Here is a 20,838-nt window from a genome sequence, read left to right on the forward strand (position 1 = left end):
ATAAAACAGGCTGTTTCCTGTCACTCTACTCAGCTGCCTGCCACTTTTTCTTGAGCCCTTCCAAAGAGTGGCTCTGGTTTGCCATGTTCTACAAATAGCTCTGAACTTCAGTTGACTAGAGGATTCAATTATCCTGAATGGACCAACAAGATCTGCCTGTTCTCCTAATTCTTTTTTTTTTTTTTTTTGCCGTACACGGGCCCCTCACTGTTGTGGCCTCTCCCGTTGCGGAGCACAGGCTCCGGACGCGCAGGCTCAGCAGCCATGGCTCACGGGCCTAGCCACTCCGTGGCATGTGGGATCTTCCCAGACTGGGGCACAAACCCGTGTCCCCTGCATCGGCAGGCTGACTCTCAACCACTGCGCCACCAGGGAAGCCCCTGTTCTCCTAATTCTTAAGGCGCTTAGCCATAGTAGTCATATTTTATATTTTCTATCCCTTTTTTCGTGTGGGCCATGATGTTATTTACATATGGTAAACACAGGATTAATACTGACTGATTCTTGCTATGAGAGAGATTTAGGTAATAAAGTGTTCCCATCCTAGACTAAATTCTGGTCTATATGACCACAGAGATAACTCCATGTTGAATTTCTTATTTCCATGAAAACTTATTACCTAGCTTGGCTAAGTCACATTTTACATATGCAATTCCTTAAAGAAGGGACAACTATGTAGCAGTAACCTAGATTTTTAAAAACAGCTTTATTGAGATACAATTTAAAGGATATAAAACTTACCCTTTTAAAGTATACTGGGCAGTGGTTTTTAGTATATTCACAAAGTTGTGTAACAGCCACAACTATCAAATTCCAGAATAGTTACATTACCACCAAAAGAAACCCCAAATCCATTCAGTAGTCACATCTCATTCTCCCCTCCCTCCAGCCCCCGGCAACCACTAATCGATTTTCTGTCCCTATGGATTTGACTATTCTGATATTTCACATAAATGGAATCATACAATATGTGGTCTTTTGTGGCTGGCTTCTTTCACTTAGCTTAATGTTTTCAAGGTTCATTCATGTTGTAGCATGTATCAGTATTTCATTCTTTCTTATGGCTGGATAATATTCCATTGTATGGATATATCACAGTTTATCCATTCATCAGTTGATGGACATATGGAAGTAATCCAGAGTTAGCAATCTTTGTCATAAGATACAGGATAAAAATTAAAATATTTTATTGATTTTTTTCAGTTAATCCTCCTCAGGGTTTTGAAATAGTGGATCCTGGATATTTAGGCTATCTCTATTTGCAGTGGCAACCTCCACTGTCTCTGGATAACTTTAAGGAATGCACAGTAGAATATGAATTAAAGTATCGAAACATTGATAGTGCAAACTGGAAGGTAAGTAAAGCATGCACGTAAGATATTGGAATGATTATTAGTTTTCTTGTGATTCCTGATGTCAATGTCTACTTTTGTTCCTGTATCTCAATAGCTATTATTAAGATATAAGCTGCATGCTAATGAGAACCTACTGTATAGCACAGGGAACTCTAACTCGCTGCTCTGTGGTGACCTAAATGGGAAGGAAATCCAGAAAAGAGGGGGTATACGTATACAGCTGAATCACTTTGCTGTACAGCAGAAACTGACACAGCAGTGTAAAGCAACTATATTCCAATAAAAAAAAAGAATATTCTTCACAGTTTCACCACATTTTCCTCCTGAATTATCTAGGCATAAAATGGCAATTCTTTTATTTGTATTGGAAAAGAGTGGACATTTCAGTTATTTCTGAAATAGTAATTACAATGTCCATTGCATTAAATCAGCTTTTGATTGATTTATGACTCATTAAAGTATTGTATCATAGAATAAAAGTTCTTAAGAAAAAATATATATATAAGCTGCATGCCTGCTGCTATCTCCTGTGCATCCTGCAACATCTGTTTTCACCCCACCCAGTATTAAGTCTACCATTGGAAATACAGGAAAAAAGAAAACTTGGTCCCATGGAATATGGACTTGAAGAGTACTTAGACATTTTACCACATTTCAGTTACTTATATACCTGTATATGGGTCTTATATATGCTCCTGGGCTATGTGAGCTTTTGCTCTGTAGGAATCAAGCCTTATTTATCTTTGTACTCTCCCTACAGAACACAGCACGGTTCTGTGCATATATTGTATTAAGTGCTCAGTGAAAGTTTATTGAATTAACTATTTACATAGTCAACAAGCATGTTTATTCAAAGATTTTGGTTGTACAAGGCATTCTGTTACTTTCCTAATTCAGCTAGGTAGTTTCAAGGGAAAATTCAAATCAAACATTCATTGTGCAACTTTTTTCTCCAAGCACTCCACTAGCTAGGTATCAGTAATAGAAGGATAAATGATACATGATTTTAGTCCTTCAGGAGGTCACACTTTGTCTGGCTTTCTTCAGGTACCTCCAAGATTTTATATGATTCCTGAAGAGTTCATATGATATTTGAAACGTGATAAATTGTCATGTAATAGGCATATGGTACATGAAAATTCTCTCTCAATTTCAACTTAGTTATAGCTCAGAAGTTCCTCCCATAGAGCCTTTTTTGTTTTCCAGAATTTTTTTTAATGAGATGCTAAGATTCAAATGATCTCATCAAATGATATAATATGCAGAAGTGAATTCTGCCAGAAATATATCTGGGACATTTTATCAGATAATCATCAGGAATTTCTTAGATATTGGGAACTCTCCAGGGTGTTAATGATTTTTAGCCTTACAAATGTGGCTCATGATACCATTATTGTTTTAAGCTTAACTTTGTCTCATCTTTTTATCAAACAGACGATCATTACTAAGAATCTACATTACAAAGATGGGTTTGATCTTAACAAAGGTGTTGAAGCAAAGATACACACAATTCTGCTAGGGCAATGCACAAACGGATCAGAAGTTCAAAGTTCATGGTCAGAAGCTACTTATTGGATATCACCACAAGGTTAAAACAAAGCTCTCTTTTCGTATTTAATACTGTCAGAACAATCTATATGGGAAGTAAGTCCCTTAACCTTTATACATCAGATTACATGTACAACTGAGAATGTGGCACAAAAGAGAATCCTTCTTAGGAGTGGGTGACTGGCCTTTTTGAATTCTTTAAATCAGCAAACACATGTGGCAAAACCTACATCTTATTAGGTTAATATAGTTCCCAGTTTTGGGCTCATATTAGTAAATATGCATGTGACTATTTATGCAACTGCTCAGAGCATCCTAGAATTATTAATTTAGTACTTTTGCATATGCTTACACTAGTACCAGTAAATAAGCCCTCAAAAGTTTTTGATTTTGCATGTTCCACTTACAGTGAAGTGATTTGCAACAACTTCCTTTTGGAATATTCCTCATTATGTTGATTGCTAAATCAAGTGGAGAGGTCAAAGGAAATGAAATAAAATTGCATGGTTATTTCCCATATGATTCATCACCATGTCTTTCAAGCATTCACAGTTTTTTCATTTCTTAGGAAATCTGGAAACTAAAATTCAGGATATGGATTGTGTATATTACAACTGGCAATATTTACTTTGCTCTTGGAAACCTGGTATGGGTGTCCATTCTGATACCAATTACAACTTATTTTATTGGTAAGTATTTTTATAATAAGAATTCCATATTAGGAAGGTATCTATCAAAATTAATCCACAGTATGAGTAACTGTATTTTCATTAAATTAAATTCATTATATCTTTTCAGAGTTGTATTTATGATGAAGTTTATTTACAATTATTTGGGATTTTCAATGGGAGTAAGTAGGTTTAGGCTGTAGCTACTAGAAGGCACTCTATGGGCGATAATAAGGAATGCAGTCATTGTTTCTGTACTGGATTAAATATTTTGTATCTTTTAGATAGATGGAGTTATAACCTAAAAAGTTTTGGCATATTTCATATTCTTGCCTTTTGATCCTTTTTCTGACGTTCCTACCTTTGTTAACTGTCATTAAGGCTTTTAAACTTACAACCATCTTGAATCTTCTATCTCCTTCATTCCTTAATTGTTTCATGGTAACATTAATCACCATAATCAACAATGACACTCCTTTGCAAGATCTCACATCTGTTCTTTACTTCCCATTTCTGCTGTAAGAATTCTTCTTCAGGCTTACCTCGTTCCACACCTGGATGATTGCCAAAGCCTCCCAAATGATGGTCTCTCTGCTTCTAGTCTCTCCCCTTCCTATTCATTCTGCACACTGTAGCCAGATTTATCTTCCTATTCTTCTATTTTCATATGCCATTCTTTTGCGCAAAAACCTGCCGTGGCTACTCATTGCCTCCAGGATAAAGTCTAGGCCATTCAAGTCTCTGCCTCACTGCATCACTGCCTTTCCAACGTTACCTTCTACTACCACCAATGTGAATGTTCTGCTCCATTTAGACCCATCTCTACATATTTTTCTATCCATGTTATGATTGATCTTTTATGCCTTTGTGTGCATTGGTACCTAGAATACCATCTGACTCTCTCTTTCACTAACCCTTATCCATCCTTCAAGACCCATCTGGTATTCAATTTCATTAACCCTTTACTGCTCACATTAGCTTCTGTTCAGTTTTTCTCTGAACTATTACTTATTATAGTTCTTAATTACTTATTGTCCAGATGACCTTTAAATTTTTGTCTCCTTCCTCTCTTAAATTTTTAAGAGATTGGTGGGCACAAACTATTTCTGATACTTCTCTTGACTGTCTCTGCTGTGCTATGCCCATAGTAGATTATCGCTAAATATTCATTAAATGAATGAACCAAAGGATGATAATAACATCAGTAAGTTGATAGACAAGTATCAGAACTTATATATTTTTAAATAACAGAAAAGACAAGAGAGGACAAAGCATTACTCTTTGTGAGTCTCAGGCACAAATTATCATGGTGTTTTTCTTTAGAAAATTACAATGTATAAGCAATATGGTATAAGCTATTAACAATCCTGAGTACTGGGTTCTAATCCATATTATGGCATCACTTAACTTAGTGGTCTTGGGCAAACAATTTCTTGTTTTGGGGTCTCAGTTTCCTCATCTGGAATTGGATGGGTCAATTTCTAAGTTCTAATTTATTTGTTCATTAATTCAATAAATATTAAGCAATTATTAAATGCCAGGCATTGTTCTAGATAAAAGGAAGTATGAATAAGGCAAAGTCTCTGTCCTCTTGATCATTGTAGCTCATGTTTAACATAACTTTATCCTCACCTTAGTAAAGTAGTGAGGAATAAATATTGACATTTTAGAGACTGGAAAATAAGGGTTACCATGAGGCTTTCCACTGGCATAAAGTAAATTATGTAAAGTCAAGCCTAGAAGGCAAATATCCCAAACTCTAACCAGGTGAACTAAACCAGAGACTACAATTTTGCAGACTTGGCCTAAAATAAATACTTGGCATAAAGTGAATTCAGTAGAGTCCAGATATTTGTACCAGCACCTTATCAGCTGCTAGATTAGCCTCATTGCAAATGGGATTTTGGCTGCTTTTACAGATAATGTTAATTTTGTATTACAAGTTATTCTTTAGGAAAATAAACCAGGCATTTGTTTCTTTGGAAATCAGTAGGGAAATTCTCCCCTAATTCCCATTAGCTTTATTACTGAAAAGAGGTTAACTTTCAATGATATGGCAACATTTCTTGTCTAGGAGAATGGGAAATTAGATATTTACTGGCCAAACAACTCCTCTTTTTCTTTTTGAGCCCCTGTTGGCTTTTCTGAGGTTTATCTCTTGATGTGTATTATATCCTCAGAGGATTTTAATTCACTTTATTAAACATAACAATATTTTGTAAGTCTGCTTTTATTTTTTAATCAAAAATTTTTTTAATTTTATATATTTTATTTATTTATTTATTTATTTATTTATTTATTTATTTATTTATTTTTGCGGTACGTGGGCCTCTCACTGTTGTGGCCTCTCCCGTTGCAGAGCACAGGCTCCGGATGCGCAGGCTCAGCGGCTATGGCTCATGGGCCTAGCTGCTCCGTGGCATGTGGGATCTTCCCAGACCGGGGCACGAACCCGTGTCCCCTGCATCGGCAGGCGGATTCTCAACCACTGCACCACCAGGGAAGCCCCCTAATTTTTGTTTTATATTGGAGTATAGTTGATTTACAATGTTGTGTTAGTTTCAAGTGTACAGCAAAGTGAATCAGTTATACATATACATATATCCATTCCTTTTCAGATTTTTTTTCCATATAGGTTATTACAGAATATTGAGTAAAGTTACCTGTGCTATATAGTAGGTAATTATTGATTTTCTATTTTATATATAGTAGTGTGCATATGTTAATCCCAAACTCCTAATTTATCCCTTCCCCCTTTGGTAATCATAAGTTTGTTTTTGAAGTCTGTGAGTCTGTTTCTGTTTTATAAATAAGTTCATTTGTATCATTTTTTTAGATTCCACATATAAGTGATATCATATGATATTTGCCTTTCTCTTTCTGACTTACTTCACTTAGTATGATAATCTCCAGGTCCATCCATGTTGCTGCAAATGGCATTATTTCATTCTTTTTTATGGCTGAGTGATATTCCATTGTATATATGTACCACATCTTCTTTATCCATTCCTCTGTTGATGGACATTTAGGTTGCTTCCATGTCTTGGCTACCGTAAATAGTGCTGCTGTGAACATTGGGGTGCGTGTATCTTTTTGAATTAGTTTTCTCCAGCTGTATGCCTGGAGTGGGATTCCTGGATCATATGGTAGTTCTATTTTTAGTTTTTTAAGGAACCTCCATACTGTTTTCCATAGTGGTTGTACCAATCTACATTCCTACCAACAGTGTGGGAGGGTTCCCTTTACTCCACACCCTCTCCAGCATTTACTGTTTGTAGACGTTTTGATGGTGGCCATTCTGAGTAGTGTGAGGTGATACCTCATTGTAGTTTTGATTTGCATTTCTCTAATAATTAGCGATGTTGAGCATCTTTGCACATGCTTTTTGGCCATCTTGTAAGTCTACTTTTAAATCTGTTTTCTTATTAAAAAATCTGTTTTCTTCTAACAAGTTCTCCAGTACAATAGAAAAAAAGCAGTATCATTTAGGATTATCAATATAAACCCCATATTTTCTTAATAGGAATCTTATTCTTTGATTCTCAAATCCTGTTGGTGAGTCAACATAACCTAAGTATATGAGTAAGAATTCTTGCCTTATATCTGAGATTTTGTAAAGACTCCCACCAGATTGTAAGCTCTGTAAAATCATGGCCTATCTCTACTTTCCTTACTATTGTAGCCCTAGCACTTATCATAGGATCTGGCACATAGTTGGTGCTCAATGAATATTGTATGTTATTAAATGATTTTTTATTTACCTAGTATCCTAAAATAATTGAAAATTGAATACCAAGCTACTAGAAGATATTGGTAAACACAGTTCTTACAACACTTCTTTTTACAGGTATGAGGGCTTGGACCATGCGTTACAGTGTGATGATTACATCAAGGCTAACAGAAAAAATATTGGTTGCACGTTTCCCTACTTGGAGTCATCAGACTATAAAGATTTCTACATCTGTGTTAATGGATCATCAGAATCCCAATTTATCAGACCCAGCTATTTCATTTTTCAGCTTCAAAATATAGGTGAGGTAAACAAACAACTTCAGAATGTTTCCAGTTTAGGCCATTTACAATCGACCATGTGGAAGAGAAGAGATAGAGATAGAGATAAAAGAGATACCTACAGAAATGCAAAGCCAGAAAACTGGGGGCCAACAGAGTATGAGGAAGCACTGATTAAATATGAAAGTATGGAAGATAAGGAATTGAATGAGTATAAAGCATCATTCTCATTTAGAACTCACAATTTGTTTCCCAGCTTGAGTCTGTCTGCTATAAAGTATTTTTGTCCAGTGTTGGTGATGGAGTAATTATGGAATCACTTATTCCCAGGCCTCAATAGGCAAATGGGTGGATATTTTCTGAGTTTGTGTTCTCAGTTCTAACAGTTATGAGGATGACAGGTTCTAGGGTCAGCCATACCTGGGTCTGAACCTTGAATTTACCACTTTCTAGCTGTATGACTTTGGGTGAGTTACTTTTAACGTGATTCAATTTCATTATCAGTAAAATGAGGATAATAGAGGACCACCTCATAGATTTATTGTGAGGCATGAATAAGTTTATGACATAACATTCCTGGTTCACTGCCTGACACATCATAAGCTCTAAATAAGAATTAGCTATTAATAAAAATAGTAGTAGTAATTTGTTGTGGTAGTTGTTTCTAATGCTATAAAATGGAAAAATGACTGTAATGATTTGGATCATCTAACTTTTCTCTTGGACTTAAATATTTGTCAATATGTGACTTATCAAAACATGAGTTCCCAAAATAACCAGGTTTCTTAATAAACTAATCTTGGTTGGCAAGCAGCTTTGATTTTAATTCACATTATAGTGAATAGTCTTGAGCCACCTAATTTATCCCGGAGGCTTCTGTTAGTAGGTGTCCCTAACTTTTGATAAGGGCCACTGCTAAACTTTAGTAACCTCCATGTTGAAATTATTTCCTTCTGCTTTTCAGTTAAACCTTTGCCACCAGACTACCTTAGTCTTACTGTGAAGAATTCAGAGGAAATTAACCTGAAGTGGAGTATTCCTAAAGGACCTATTCCAGCAAAGTGTTTCATTTATGAAATTGAATTCACAGAAGATGATACTACCTGGGTGGTATGGATATTGCGTTTATTTGAGAAAATCATGAACATAGCCTTTTAAATAAAATAGAAAACTTAAGAACCAAACTCAGTTGCTATCCACATGAAGAATAGAACATGACATGTACCTTAGTTTAACTTCCAGAAAACCAAATAATCTAGTGGACAAAAGAAAGATGCTTGCAGTCTGAAAGTATTATCAATCAATTATACCAATTTTAAAGCTACATAGGTCCTTAGAGATAATCTAGTCACTTGTTTCTAATATTATGTCAAAAAATTAAAGTTGTCAAGCACATGCATAAGACGGATTGTGAAGAGGCCTCATGTAAAAAGAACACAAAACAAAAAGCACAAACAAACATAAAAACCACTTCTTGAGGAGCAACTATCAGGTCAAAATCAGAATAGAGCCTGGCAGGGCTACCAGAGAATTGCTTGTAGCAGGGAAGAGAGGCTAACTGGGGAAGTAAGCCATGGTTCCAAGACTGATTACCCCCCAGCACCAGCAATGTGATGATGCCTTTAGCCCCGCTGTGTTATATGTTAATTTTATTCATTGGTTTCCAACTTAGGGAGCGGTGGAGACAAGTAGGTGAGCCATTAGTTCTAATCAATTCATTTCACATACAGATGAGAAAACTGGGAGTTGAATACATTTACAAGTCCCAAGGAAGTGAGTTGACTTACAATCAAATTACATAGCTAGAACTAGAATCCAGATCTTATTCCCAGTCCACTTTAACCTACATTACATTATGCTGTCTCCCAAGAAAAGTTACAACAAAAGAAAAGCTGTTATTTTGGATGAGAAACACTCTTCAGCTCTTTGAAATGCAAAATTTAAGTAATCACTTCAGTGATTTTTTTCTTTTGGTTGTTTTGAGATCGTCCAGCCTTGTGTATTCTCATATTGGAAGGGGTAGTTTCATGCCAAGCCCTGAGCACTATTACACTGGTGTTAGATGATTAACCAGAATAAGAATAAGGGAAAAAAGAAGCTTTGTGTATATGAACTCTACAGTTTCCATAGAAACAACATTCACATGATGACTCTTTTTGCTAACTCAGTATATATAGCATTTTCCAATTTATGGAATCTGGGAAATTTGACACTAATCCAAAATGGGTGTCATAAGCACCAAAACTACCTAGGAATTTTGCCCTGTCACACATGCCCTTTACTACTAGTAATCCATTATCACTATAGAAAAACATTTAAATATAAATAAGAAAAAAATGAAAAATAAAACACCATACAGAGAGATGACCACTGTTAGGATTTTGGTATATACCTTTCTAGTCATTTGATGCATTTCTTTCATGTAACAAAACCCACTTAGAAAATGACAAATCAAATTGGGTGTGGCTAGCTGCAGTTAGACCAAATAATAATATCTCATTTTTTCCTTGGCTTTCAGACTACCACAGTTGAAAATGAAATATACATCACAAGAACATCAAGTGAAAGCCACCAATTATGCTTTTTAGTAAGGAGCAAAGTAAATATTTATTGCTCAGATGATGGAATATGGAGTGAGTGGAGTGCTGAACAATGCTGGAAAGGTATAAGATAAAATAACAGTAACTAGAGTATTTCTAGCACTGTTTGAGGAAGAAGATGCCTTACTGGATGTCATAGGTCACTACAGTTCAGTGACACTGGTTATGAAGGTCATAGGGTCAACTCTTCTTCATTATTTTTTTTACTGAAATATAAGTTATAGGTGTACAATATAGTGATTCACAATCTTTAAAGGTTATATATACTCCATTTATAGTTATTATAAAATATTGGCTATATTCCATATTTTTATAGATGTCTATAACATTAATTGAGCTGTATCTTTTCCACATTTCAAGAGTTAATAGATTCTGTTTGATTCTTCCTACTTTCATTTGACAAACTAATCTTACCTGTTTTGCTTTGATTTTACTAGTGGATTACTTTCCAGTGGTAGTCTTAGCTCCAAAGTATGGTGGCACTATTCTCAAGCTTCTTATATACTAACTAGATGTTAACCAAATCTGCGTGTATTAGTACCAATTGTAGTTGTACATTTACTCTGAAGTTTTACTTACAAGTATATATGTATTTTATCAGAATCTTGACATTATTGTGTGCCTTCTTTATATGGTTTTGAAAAACTATGTGCTCATTATTCAACTTTTTTATAGTCTGTGCCTTTTCCCTATTGAGAGTTAAAGGAATCCATTTATAAAATGTTAGAAAGAATGAACAATCATAAAATATGTTGACATGGTTATTGAAGAAAATATATTTAAAAAAAGAACAGTAACTAAACTATTTTGCTAACTATTGGCTAGCAAAATAATTTTCTCTCAGTGTATTTTGTAATTATGGAAGTCAAAATACTCTTGCATATAGTCTATAAACAGAGAAGATAAATTAGCAATCACCACAATCGAACATAGATTTATGGAAAATCTAATGTTCAGTTTTAACTAGTTTAAGAGTCTTGTTATAGTTCAGTCATCAACATCTTGTTTTTCTGACTGTCAGTAAAGAGAATATGCTAGTTTTTTGTGGGGAAGCCTATTTTAATCAATATTTTCCTATGCTTTCAATTTTCAAGAGAACAGAAATCTTAAAGCAAGGATAGGTAGCATACACTTGTTTTCGAGTGTCTGGTACTGTGCCTAATGAATATTTTTCTAATTAATATGTCATCATTAGTAAAATGCACATTCCGTTCACTTCCAACACTGATTTAAAGTGATTTATGATAAAAGACATGTTTAAATTAAATATATTTGGGATTGACGTGTACACACTGCTATATTTAAAATAGGTAACCAACGAGGACCTACTGTATAGCACAGGGAACTCTGCTCAGTACTCTGTAATAACCTAAATGGGAAAAGAATTTGAAAAAGAATAGATACATGTATATGTATAATTGAATCACTTTGCTGTACACCTGAAACTAATACAACATTGTTAATCAACTAGACTCCAATGTAAAATTAAAAAAAGAAAATAAACTTTCATAGAAGACAAAAAATAACAATATAAACTAAAAAATCTTGAAAATGAGGCAAAATATTATTGTACTTCACAGTATACTGGCTTTATCAATAGAAAAAAAATTTTTTTTCACTTTGACCATTTTTTTTATTAGTTTCTGCTTTATAGCAAAGTGAATCAGTCATACATATACATCTGTTCCCCCATCCCTTCCCTCTTGCATATCCCTCCCTCCCACCCTCCCTATCCCACCCCTCCAGGCGGTCACAAAGCACCGAGCTGATCTCCCTGTGCTATGCGGCTGCTTCCCACTATCTATCTACCTTACGTTTGGTAGTGTATATATGTCCATGCCACTCTTTCGCTTTGTCACAGCTTACTCTTCCCCCTCCCCATATCCTCAAGTCCATTCTCTAGTAGGTCTGTGTCTTTATTCCTGTCTTACCCTGTGTTCTTCAGGACATTTTTTTTATTAATTTTTTTTATTTTTTGCTTTATAACAAATTTAATCAGTTACACATATACATATGTTCCCATATCCCCTCCCTTTTGCGCCTCCCTCCCACCCTCTCTATCCCACCCCTCCAGGCGGTCACAAAGCACCGAGCTGATCTCCCTGTGCTATGCGGCTGCTTCCCACTAGCTATCTACCTTACGTTTGGTAGTGTATATATGTCCATGCCGCTCTTTCGCTTTGTCACAGCTTACCCTTCCCCCTCCCCATATCCTCAAGTCCATTCTCTAGTAGGTCTGTGTCTTTATTCCTGTCTTACCCCTATGTTCTTCATGACATTTTTTTTCTTAAATTCCATATATATGTGTCAGCATACAGTATTTGTCTTTCTCTTTCTGACTTACTTCACTCTGTATGACAGACTCTAGGTCTATCCACCTCATTACAAATAGCTCAATTTCATTTCTTTTTATGGCTGAGTAATATTCCATTGTATATATGTGCCACATCTTCTTTATCAATTCATCTGATGATGGACACTTAGGTTGTTTCCATCCCCGGGCTATTGTGAATAGAGCTGCAATGAACATTTGGGTACATGTCTCTTTTTGAATTATGGTTTTCTCAGGGTATATGCCTAGTAGTGGGATTGCTGGGTCATATGGTAGTTCTATTTATAGTTTTTTAAGGAACCTCCATACTGTTCTCCATAGTGGCTGTACCAATTCACATTCCCACCAGCAGTGCAAGAGTGTTCCCTTTTCTCCACACCCTCTCCAGCATTTATTGTTTCTAGATTTCTTGATGATGGCCATTCTGACTGGTGTGAGATGATCTCTCATTGTAGTTTTGATTTGCATTTCTCTAATGATTAATGATGTTGAGCATTCTTTCATGTGTTTGTTGGCAGTCTGTATATCTTCTTTGGAGAACTGCCTATTTAAGTCTTCTGCCCATTTTTGGATTGGGTTGTTTGTTTTTTTGCTATTGAGCTGCATGAGCTGTTTATAAATTTTGGAGATTAATCCTTTGTCAGTTGCTTCATTTGCAAATATTTTCTCCCATTCTGAGGGTTGTCTTTTGGTCTTGTTTATGGTTTCCTTTGCTGTGCAAAAGCTTTGAAGTTTCATTAGGTCCCATTTGTTTATCTTTGTTTTTATTTCCATTTCTCTAGGAGGTGGGTCCAAAAGGATCTTGCTGTGATTTATGTCATAGAGTGTCCTACCTATGTTTTCCTCTAAGAGTTGGATAGTTTCTGGCCTTACATTTAAGTCTTTCATCCATTTTGAGCTTATTTTTGTGTATGGTGTTAGGGAATGATCTAATCTCAAACTTTTACATGTCCCTGTCCAGTTTTCCCAGCACCACTTATTGAAGAGGCTGTCCTTTCTCCACTGTACATTCCTGGCTCCTTTATCAAAGATAAGTTGGCCATATGTGCGTGGGTTTATCTCTGGGCTTTCTATCCTGATCCACTGATCTATCTTTCTGTTTTTATGCCAGTACCAGACTGTCTTAATTACTGTAGCTTTGTAGTATAGTCTGAAGTCAGGGAGCCTGATTCCTCCAGCTCCGTTTTTCGTTCTCAAGATTGCTTTGGCTATTCGGGGCCTTTTGTTTTTCCAAACAAATTTTGAAATTTTTTGTTCTAGTTCTGTGAAAAATGCCAGTGGTAGTTTGATAGGGATTGCATTGAATCTGTAGATTGCTTTGGGTAGTAGAGTCATTTTCACAATATTGATTCTTCCAATCCAGGAGCATGGTATATCTCTCCATCTATTTGTATCATCTTTAATTTCTTTCATCAGTGTCTTATAATTTTCTGCATACAGGTCTTTTGTCTCCTTAGGTAGGTTTATTCCTAGATATTTTATTCTTTTTGTTGCGATGGTAAATGGGAGTGTTTTCTTGATTTCATTTTCAGATTTTTCATCATTAGTGTACAGGAATGCCAGAGATTTCTGTACATTAATTTTGTATCCTGCTACTTTACCAAATTCATTGATTAGCTCTAGTAGTTTTTCGGTAGCATCTTCAGGATTCTCTATGTATAGTATCATGTCATCTGCAAACAGTGACAGCTTTACTTCTTCTTTTCCAATTTGGATTCCTTTTATTTCCTTTTCTTCTCTGATTGCTGTGGCTAAAACTTCCAAAACTATGTTTAATAAGAGTGGTGAGAGTGGGCAGCCTTGTCTTGTTCCTGATCTTAGTGGAAATGGTTTCAGTTTTTCACCATTGAGGACAATGTTGGCTGTGGGTTTGTCATATATGGCCTTTATGATGTTGAGGAAAGATCCCTCTATGCCTACTTTCTGCAGGGTTTTTATCATAAATGGATGTTGAATTTTGTCGAAAGCTTTCTCTGCATCTATTGAGATGATCATATGGTTTTTCTCCTTCAACTTGTTAATATGGTGTATGACATTGATTGATTTGCGTATATTGAAGAATCCTTGCATTCCTGGAATAAACCCCACTTGATCATGGTGTATGATCCTTTTAATGTGCTGTTGGATTCTGTTTGCTAGTATTTTGTTGAGGATTTTTGCATCTATGTTCATCAGTGATATTGGCCTGTAGTTTTCTTTCTTTGTGACATCCTTGGCTGGTTTTGGTATCAAGGTGATGTCGGCCTCGTAGAATGAGTTTGGGAGTGTTCCTCCCTCTGCTATATTTTGGAAGAGTTTGAGAAGGATAGGTGTTAGTTCTTCTCTAAATGTTTGATAGAATTCACCTGTGAAGCCATCTGGTCCTGTGCTTTTGTTTGATGGAAGATTTTTAATCACAGTTTCAATTTCAGTGCTTGTGATTGGTCCATTCATATTTAATAGAAAATATTAATAGTTGTTTGAAATTGAAGGAGATTAACTCAGCATTGCTCTTTCACATAAAGGTATATAAATACATATACAGATATAGATGCCAACATAATGGCATTTCTATCAATCATTCATCTCCTTTTATGTTGTTCCATTATAATAGAATTTGTGTTTGACTGTAATCTCCCTATTAATATAGTGGTATCATTGTTCTCTTTCATACATGAAATATTTATTAAGCACTTACTATGTATCAGACTCTTTCAGGCACTGGAGATATAGCAGTAAAAAAAAAAATCCTTGTCCTCATGGAATTTATGTTTTATTCCCAAGTTGAGTAGAGATAGACAATAAATAAAGAAGCCAAATATATCATATAATCACTAAGGGCTATGGAGAAAAAATAGGAAGAGAGAAGAAGAACTCAATTAACTAAAGATATATAGAATCAGAAAGAATACTTACTTGTTCTGTTTTTCATTTTCGAAACTAATATAAGAAATCTGGAGACTCTGTGGAACTGACATTGAGAAAGTCATGCCCTGAATTATATCTTGTTATTATTCAGTGCATGGTTTAAAGTAGATATGGTGAGTTTTTAGGCATATCCTCAAAATATACATCCTTTTATGTATTTTATATGCAATCTTTTTTTAAATTGAAGAATAGTTGATTTACAATGTTGTTTTTTGTTTTTGTTTTTTAAATTTTTTTAATATACACTTAACCGTGTTATTTTTGACAGATTTCTTTTGCCCTGATGGGTATCTCTTGGTAGACTATTAATAAATTTCAGATTAGGAACAACGACTTTCCTGAGATGCATGTGGTCTTTAGTTCTTTTGGACATTTCTTATTGGATGTTTTAAGTTATAGAAAAATAGCACAATAATTTTTTTTGGAAATGACTATAAGATTAACTCTACTGGAACTTCACAAAAGAAGCCTGTTTTCCCACTGTTAATTTTGTATGCCAAAAAACTTACATTATTAGTCATTTCTCTGGATTATATCCTTGCAATTCTTAACTGAACTGAGCCTATGAATTTGGTAATTTTCTAGTAGAAAATAAGATCCTAAGGGAATAGGACAAAGAAAAATGTGGTGTTGGAGGTAGGTTTGAGTATAGATATAGGCCTAGGATTCAAAGTGTTCCGTAGTATTTCAGAACATGTGGGAGATACTAGTTTTAGAAGGACAAGCTTTGTGTACTTTTTAAGTTTATCTAGTGATTGCTCATTTCTTGCTATGCAGACGAACCATTAAAACTTCATCCCTAAAAAAAGAAAAGAAAGAAAAGAAGAGAAAAACCTCATCTCTTTAGGATCCAGAATGTGAGGCAACTTTAAAAACATGACCTTGAAAGACTAGCTCCATTATTTGCACTGAGACTTTTATTGAAGACCTGCTTTCACTCACTACATCATTGTATGATAGATATAATGTAAACATTTGAGTTATTGAGAGTTAAGAGATACACAAGACATGGTTACCTAATCACTTGGCTAACGTTTTATCATTTTGTTATTATGAAAAATTCGCAAGGTCAAATTTTAAACAAAATCCTATAAGAAAATAAGAATGGGGCCTTAGGTAGTTATTTTTCTAAGCAAAATAAAGAGATGTCACAGTTCAGTAAAGTAGTACAGCAAAAAAGTGCACAAATGAAAGGAATGCTGTTCTCAAGCATCACTATGGTATCTAGGTACTGGCAAATATGGCAGAAGTTGCCAAGTTTAACTCACTTCTTCACCATTTACTAGTTTATTTATAAAATAATTGTTTTTAAAATAATTGTACACATCTAACCCTTCCCCCTTTTTTGGTGATTTTAATCCTAGGTGACACATGGAAGGAAACCTTAATATTTTCCTTGACACCATTTGCTTTTGTCTCATTACTTGTTTTGTTAATAGCTTGCCTGCTTTCGTACAAGCAAAAAAATTTGCTGAAAACGGTAAGTTGTATGACATTACAATTTAGTCTGAGATAGTAGATAAAAAATATTTTGCATTTAGAACTGATGGACCTACATTTTATAATTTTGCCTGTACACTGTGAGTGTTCATTGATGTTGTGTAGACTATGATAATGTCTTCAGGGAAAGTACGGTAATTTAAAAAATCAACCCTAAAAAGCTACGTTTTGGGGTGGATTTACTTTTGAATGAAATATAAGAATAATGCTTTAGAACATGAAACACTACCTCTAGATAAAGGAAAAATATGAGAATTACAGGAGAAAAGCAGGATTGGGGAAAGGAAAGAGTGACTTAAAATGGACATAGATTGAGATATACTACTAGTGTGCCACAGGCAAAAGATCACAAAGATTAAAAAAACTTGGTGCGTACCCTCCAAGAGCTTACACTCTAGTTGGAGGAGCTAGAATCTATACAAAAAAATATAACCTTCATTATGAGCTGATTTTAGCTGATTGCTCTTTGAGTTATACAGATAATGCTATAGAATTTCAGAAGATGGAGGGACCACTATGGGTTGGTGAGCTTTAAGGAGGAAGTGTGACTTGGAGAAAAAATATCTTAATGCCAAGTCTTTTAAAGATAATGAGAACTGTGAATGTGTGTGAAATGTTTTGCTTTATTTCTCTGCTGAATGCTTTTTTGTCTATTTCTCTGAGTTATTAATCTAAGTGAAATAGTTTGTGTTATTAATGACTGTTAATAATGGAGCTCTTTCTTAATTTCAGATTTTTCATACAGAAAAAGAAGGCTTTTCTAATCAGGAGATACGCGGCTGACTCAGTAAATTCCAGGCTTATGGCCAAATGTTAAACAAGAGTCTTATCAAACTGAATTTTTTCCCCAAATGTTGAATAAATCTTACCTTGAAAGCATTGTTGTATTTAAATAGGCATTAGATTATTAAAATCCTCAACTAGTAGCAAATTATCTGAATTCTATTAACAGATTTTTTTCTTGTTAAAAAACAAAGTTCAACCAATTAAATTGACAATCTAATTGGCTTTATTAGATGATTTATGAATCAGGCAGTATCCCATCTAGCAAGTAGAAGGGTACTCTAAGGGGTTGTACAAAATAAAAGGTTTTTATAGGAAGAAGGATGGAACAAGGTCCTATTAGCAAAAGAAAAAAGAAAGGATTATTTTTAGGCCAAGACATCTTTTCTGAGGGGGAAGGGAAAGGAAAGGGTTTTATCATGCAGATTGCCTCTTCTTCCTCTTAGGGGATGTAGAGGGCCTATGTGGCAGATGACCTCATTGGTGCTGACCAGAAAATTCCAGGCTGGTTGATTAAGATTACATTTCTGGGGAAGGTCAAAACTGCAGTTAGGTTAGTTGTTAAATCTAGGTTTGGTATCATGGGCTTTAGCACAAGTTATGCCTTTTTGGGCCTGTGGTTTTTCTCTTTAACATTCCTCAATCCAAGATGAGAGTGCTGCATGTATAAAAGTCAAGGGAGGGGTCAGAATCTAATCTGTGATGTATTCATAAAGCAGTGTGATTTTGTGACTTGCACTGAGCCATAGAGATATTGTCAAATCTTGGAAGATGAGATTCTAGTTTTTTTTAACATTGCACTTGGGATGAAAGTATTCACCATGAATAAGGTTGTTTGGCTTTAAAAATAACCTGTGGAGAGGATTAATAAGAAGCAAGAAGTTTTAAATACATTCATAGTCTAAATGTGTGCTTCACATTTCATCAAAAGGTGGGAAGAATGCAGTGCTTAAAAGGCTGAAAATAATGAAATGACTAGAGATCATATTCGAAATATTCAGATGTCACAAAGTACACAATACAAGCCTGAGAGTTTCCTATACTAGTTGGCAGGCAGTATTTCCTACTTTCTGATGGTGTGATTTTTTTTTTCTTTTATTAGTTCAGAGACCAAAAGGCACAAGCCTCTGAAATCAGTAAGAAGCCTTTCAAAGTATATGCAAACTTCAGACTAATTGACAGTTGACTTCTAGGAAAGACGTGGCAACCTAGTTATAGACAGTTACTTTAAAATTTAGAGAATAATGACCTACAGATTACAATCAAGTTTTAATTTGGATCAATATATAATATTATTCATAATGGTTCTACTCTGTGGTCCACAGACCAATAGAGTGGGCATTACCTGGGAGCTTATTAGAAGAAATGGAGAATTCAGACCCCAACCCAGACGTACTCAATTAGCAATCTGCAGTTTAACAACATCCCCAGGTGATTCATTTGCACATTCAATTTGAAAAACACTAATATATTGCAGTATTCTAGAATGAAAAAGACTAAAATAATATAATGGAGAGGTAAGCCCATGGGCAGAGTAACTATAGCTTTGACTATCATTGGCACTGATCATCTATCTCTAAAAGGGGAAAAAAGAGCTAAAACTGAGATGTAAACCAGAATACCATCCTCTACTATCACTTGTAATCAGTGATAGGATGCACCACCATTTCCTTAAGTAGACCTATCCTTGTTAAACATTAAAACCCCCAAGGTAATATGAATTAAGACATAATATGTTTGGCAAACTACTCTCAATTCAGGGCTTGCTAAAGTTGTTCTTAGTGTGTTAAGGGATTGTGGGGAGGAAGAAGGAGTGTGGAGGGGAGAAGTCATGGCTAGGCAGGGAAATCGCAGGCAATCCCATCCTTGGAGGCTGAGTGGATCTTTGGGACCTAGTATTTCAATCCCCCTGTTCAGAACATGCATAGCAAGCTCTTCTAATCAAAGATTTCTGGAATTCCTGCCATAAACTTAGCAGTCTCTACCAGAATTGCCCCAATAAACTGGTTATGACAACCATGTGGCACCAAATCTGGACAGAGCTGGACCTTGCAAAAGGACCCCTGGAACTCCTGGCTTGCTAGCTGTATAGGTTTATTAACCTTTAAGTAATGTGACCCCAAATTTTCTGAAATTGAGTTTTTTGAAATTGAATTTTTTGAAATCGCTCTCCTTTTTTGTTTTGCATTATGATAGAGTTTTAAGGTACTGAATATTTCCCAAATGCTTGGTATATACAGAGTGCCTTAAGCCATGGTCCCCCTCTTGGCCATCTGTCTTCTGCCACCTAGGGCTGCCCTAGCCCCTTACTTTGAACCCCCCTCCCCTGGGCTATCCCAGCAACTAAGGAATAATACCTTTTGTATCAGGAGTTCCCTAGGATCCTACTCTTGGGCAAAAGTGAGTGAGGATGGCTTCATGGGTATATGTTCTGTGCAGTTACACAGGGCCCTATTCTTGGATGCTTGGAAGGGCCTCAGCCATGGTTTAATGATCTGCTGTCACCATCTTGAAATTTTTAATCATTTTTGAAGAAGGGGCCCCATATTTTACTCTCTACTGTATCCTGTTAATTATGTAGCCACTCCTGAGAGCCAGCATCAGTTCTGATTTCGTTTTCTCAGGATGAACCATTAAAACATTTTGGACATCACCCCTGGTTTTTTATATCAGTAAATCAATAATTAGAACCTTAGAAATCACTCACCACCTACCCATGCATCCATTCATTTGTCCATCCTTCAGTCCAGTTCAACATTTATTGCACAATACCATATTCCAGACACTGTGATAGTCACTAAAATAGCCATCCAGCCTGAGACAGTCATTTGCTTGAAGGGGAGAGAAGTGACATTTATTGAGTGTCTACTATGAGTCAACTTCTATGCTAGGTGCTTTATATAACACTATTTCAGTAGTCTTTCAATCCTCATCACAATCTGAGAGGTATATAAAGTGCCCATGTTATAAATAAGGAAAAGCTTAGGTTAAATAATACATTTAAAGTGTTAAAGCTAAAATGGGAATTCATTATTATTTCCATGCTCTGAACAGTCCTAGGTTCATTCACTCTAAAAATAAGTTATTTGAAAAAGCACTCCTAGATTGGTGGCATGAGGAGCTCGATGGAGCCT

At 35.4% G+C, this 20,838-nt stretch overlaps 1 protein-coding gene across 2 annotated transcripts in view; it reads left to right on the forward strand.

The window, feature by feature from the left end:
* Positions 1–17,809, forward strand: part of IL13RA2 (interleukin 13 receptor subunit alpha 2) — a 51,898-nt gene extending 34,089 nt beyond the window's left edge. For both annotated transcript variants that reach the window (XM_081221986.1, XM_081221987.1), the window contains 8 exons: positions 1,204–1,355; positions 2,790–2,943; positions 3,472–3,592; positions 7,419–7,603; positions 8,547–8,692; positions 10,101–10,245; positions 16,786–16,901; positions 17,654–17,809. In XM_081221986.1, coding sequence (XP_081078112.1) covers positions 1,204–1,355; positions 2,790–2,943; positions 3,472–3,592; positions 7,419–7,603; positions 8,547–8,692; positions 10,101–10,245; positions 16,786–16,901; positions 17,654–17,704 — 1,070 coding nt within the window. In that variant the 3' untranslated portion in view covers positions 17,705–17,809. The remainder of the gene's footprint in view (positions 1–1,203; positions 1,356–2,789; positions 2,944–3,471; positions 3,593–7,418; positions 7,604–8,546; positions 8,693–10,100; positions 10,246–16,785; positions 16,902–17,653) is intronic.
* The last annotated feature ends 3,029 nt before the right edge of the window (positions 17,810–20,838 follow it).

This window comes from Mesoplodon bidens (genome assembly GCF_964165515.1).
Source record: "Mesoplodon bidens genome assembly, chromosome: X".
Taxonomy (NCBI): Eukaryota; Metazoa; Chordata; class Mammalia; order Artiodactyla; family Ziphiidae; genus Mesoplodon; species Mesoplodon bidens.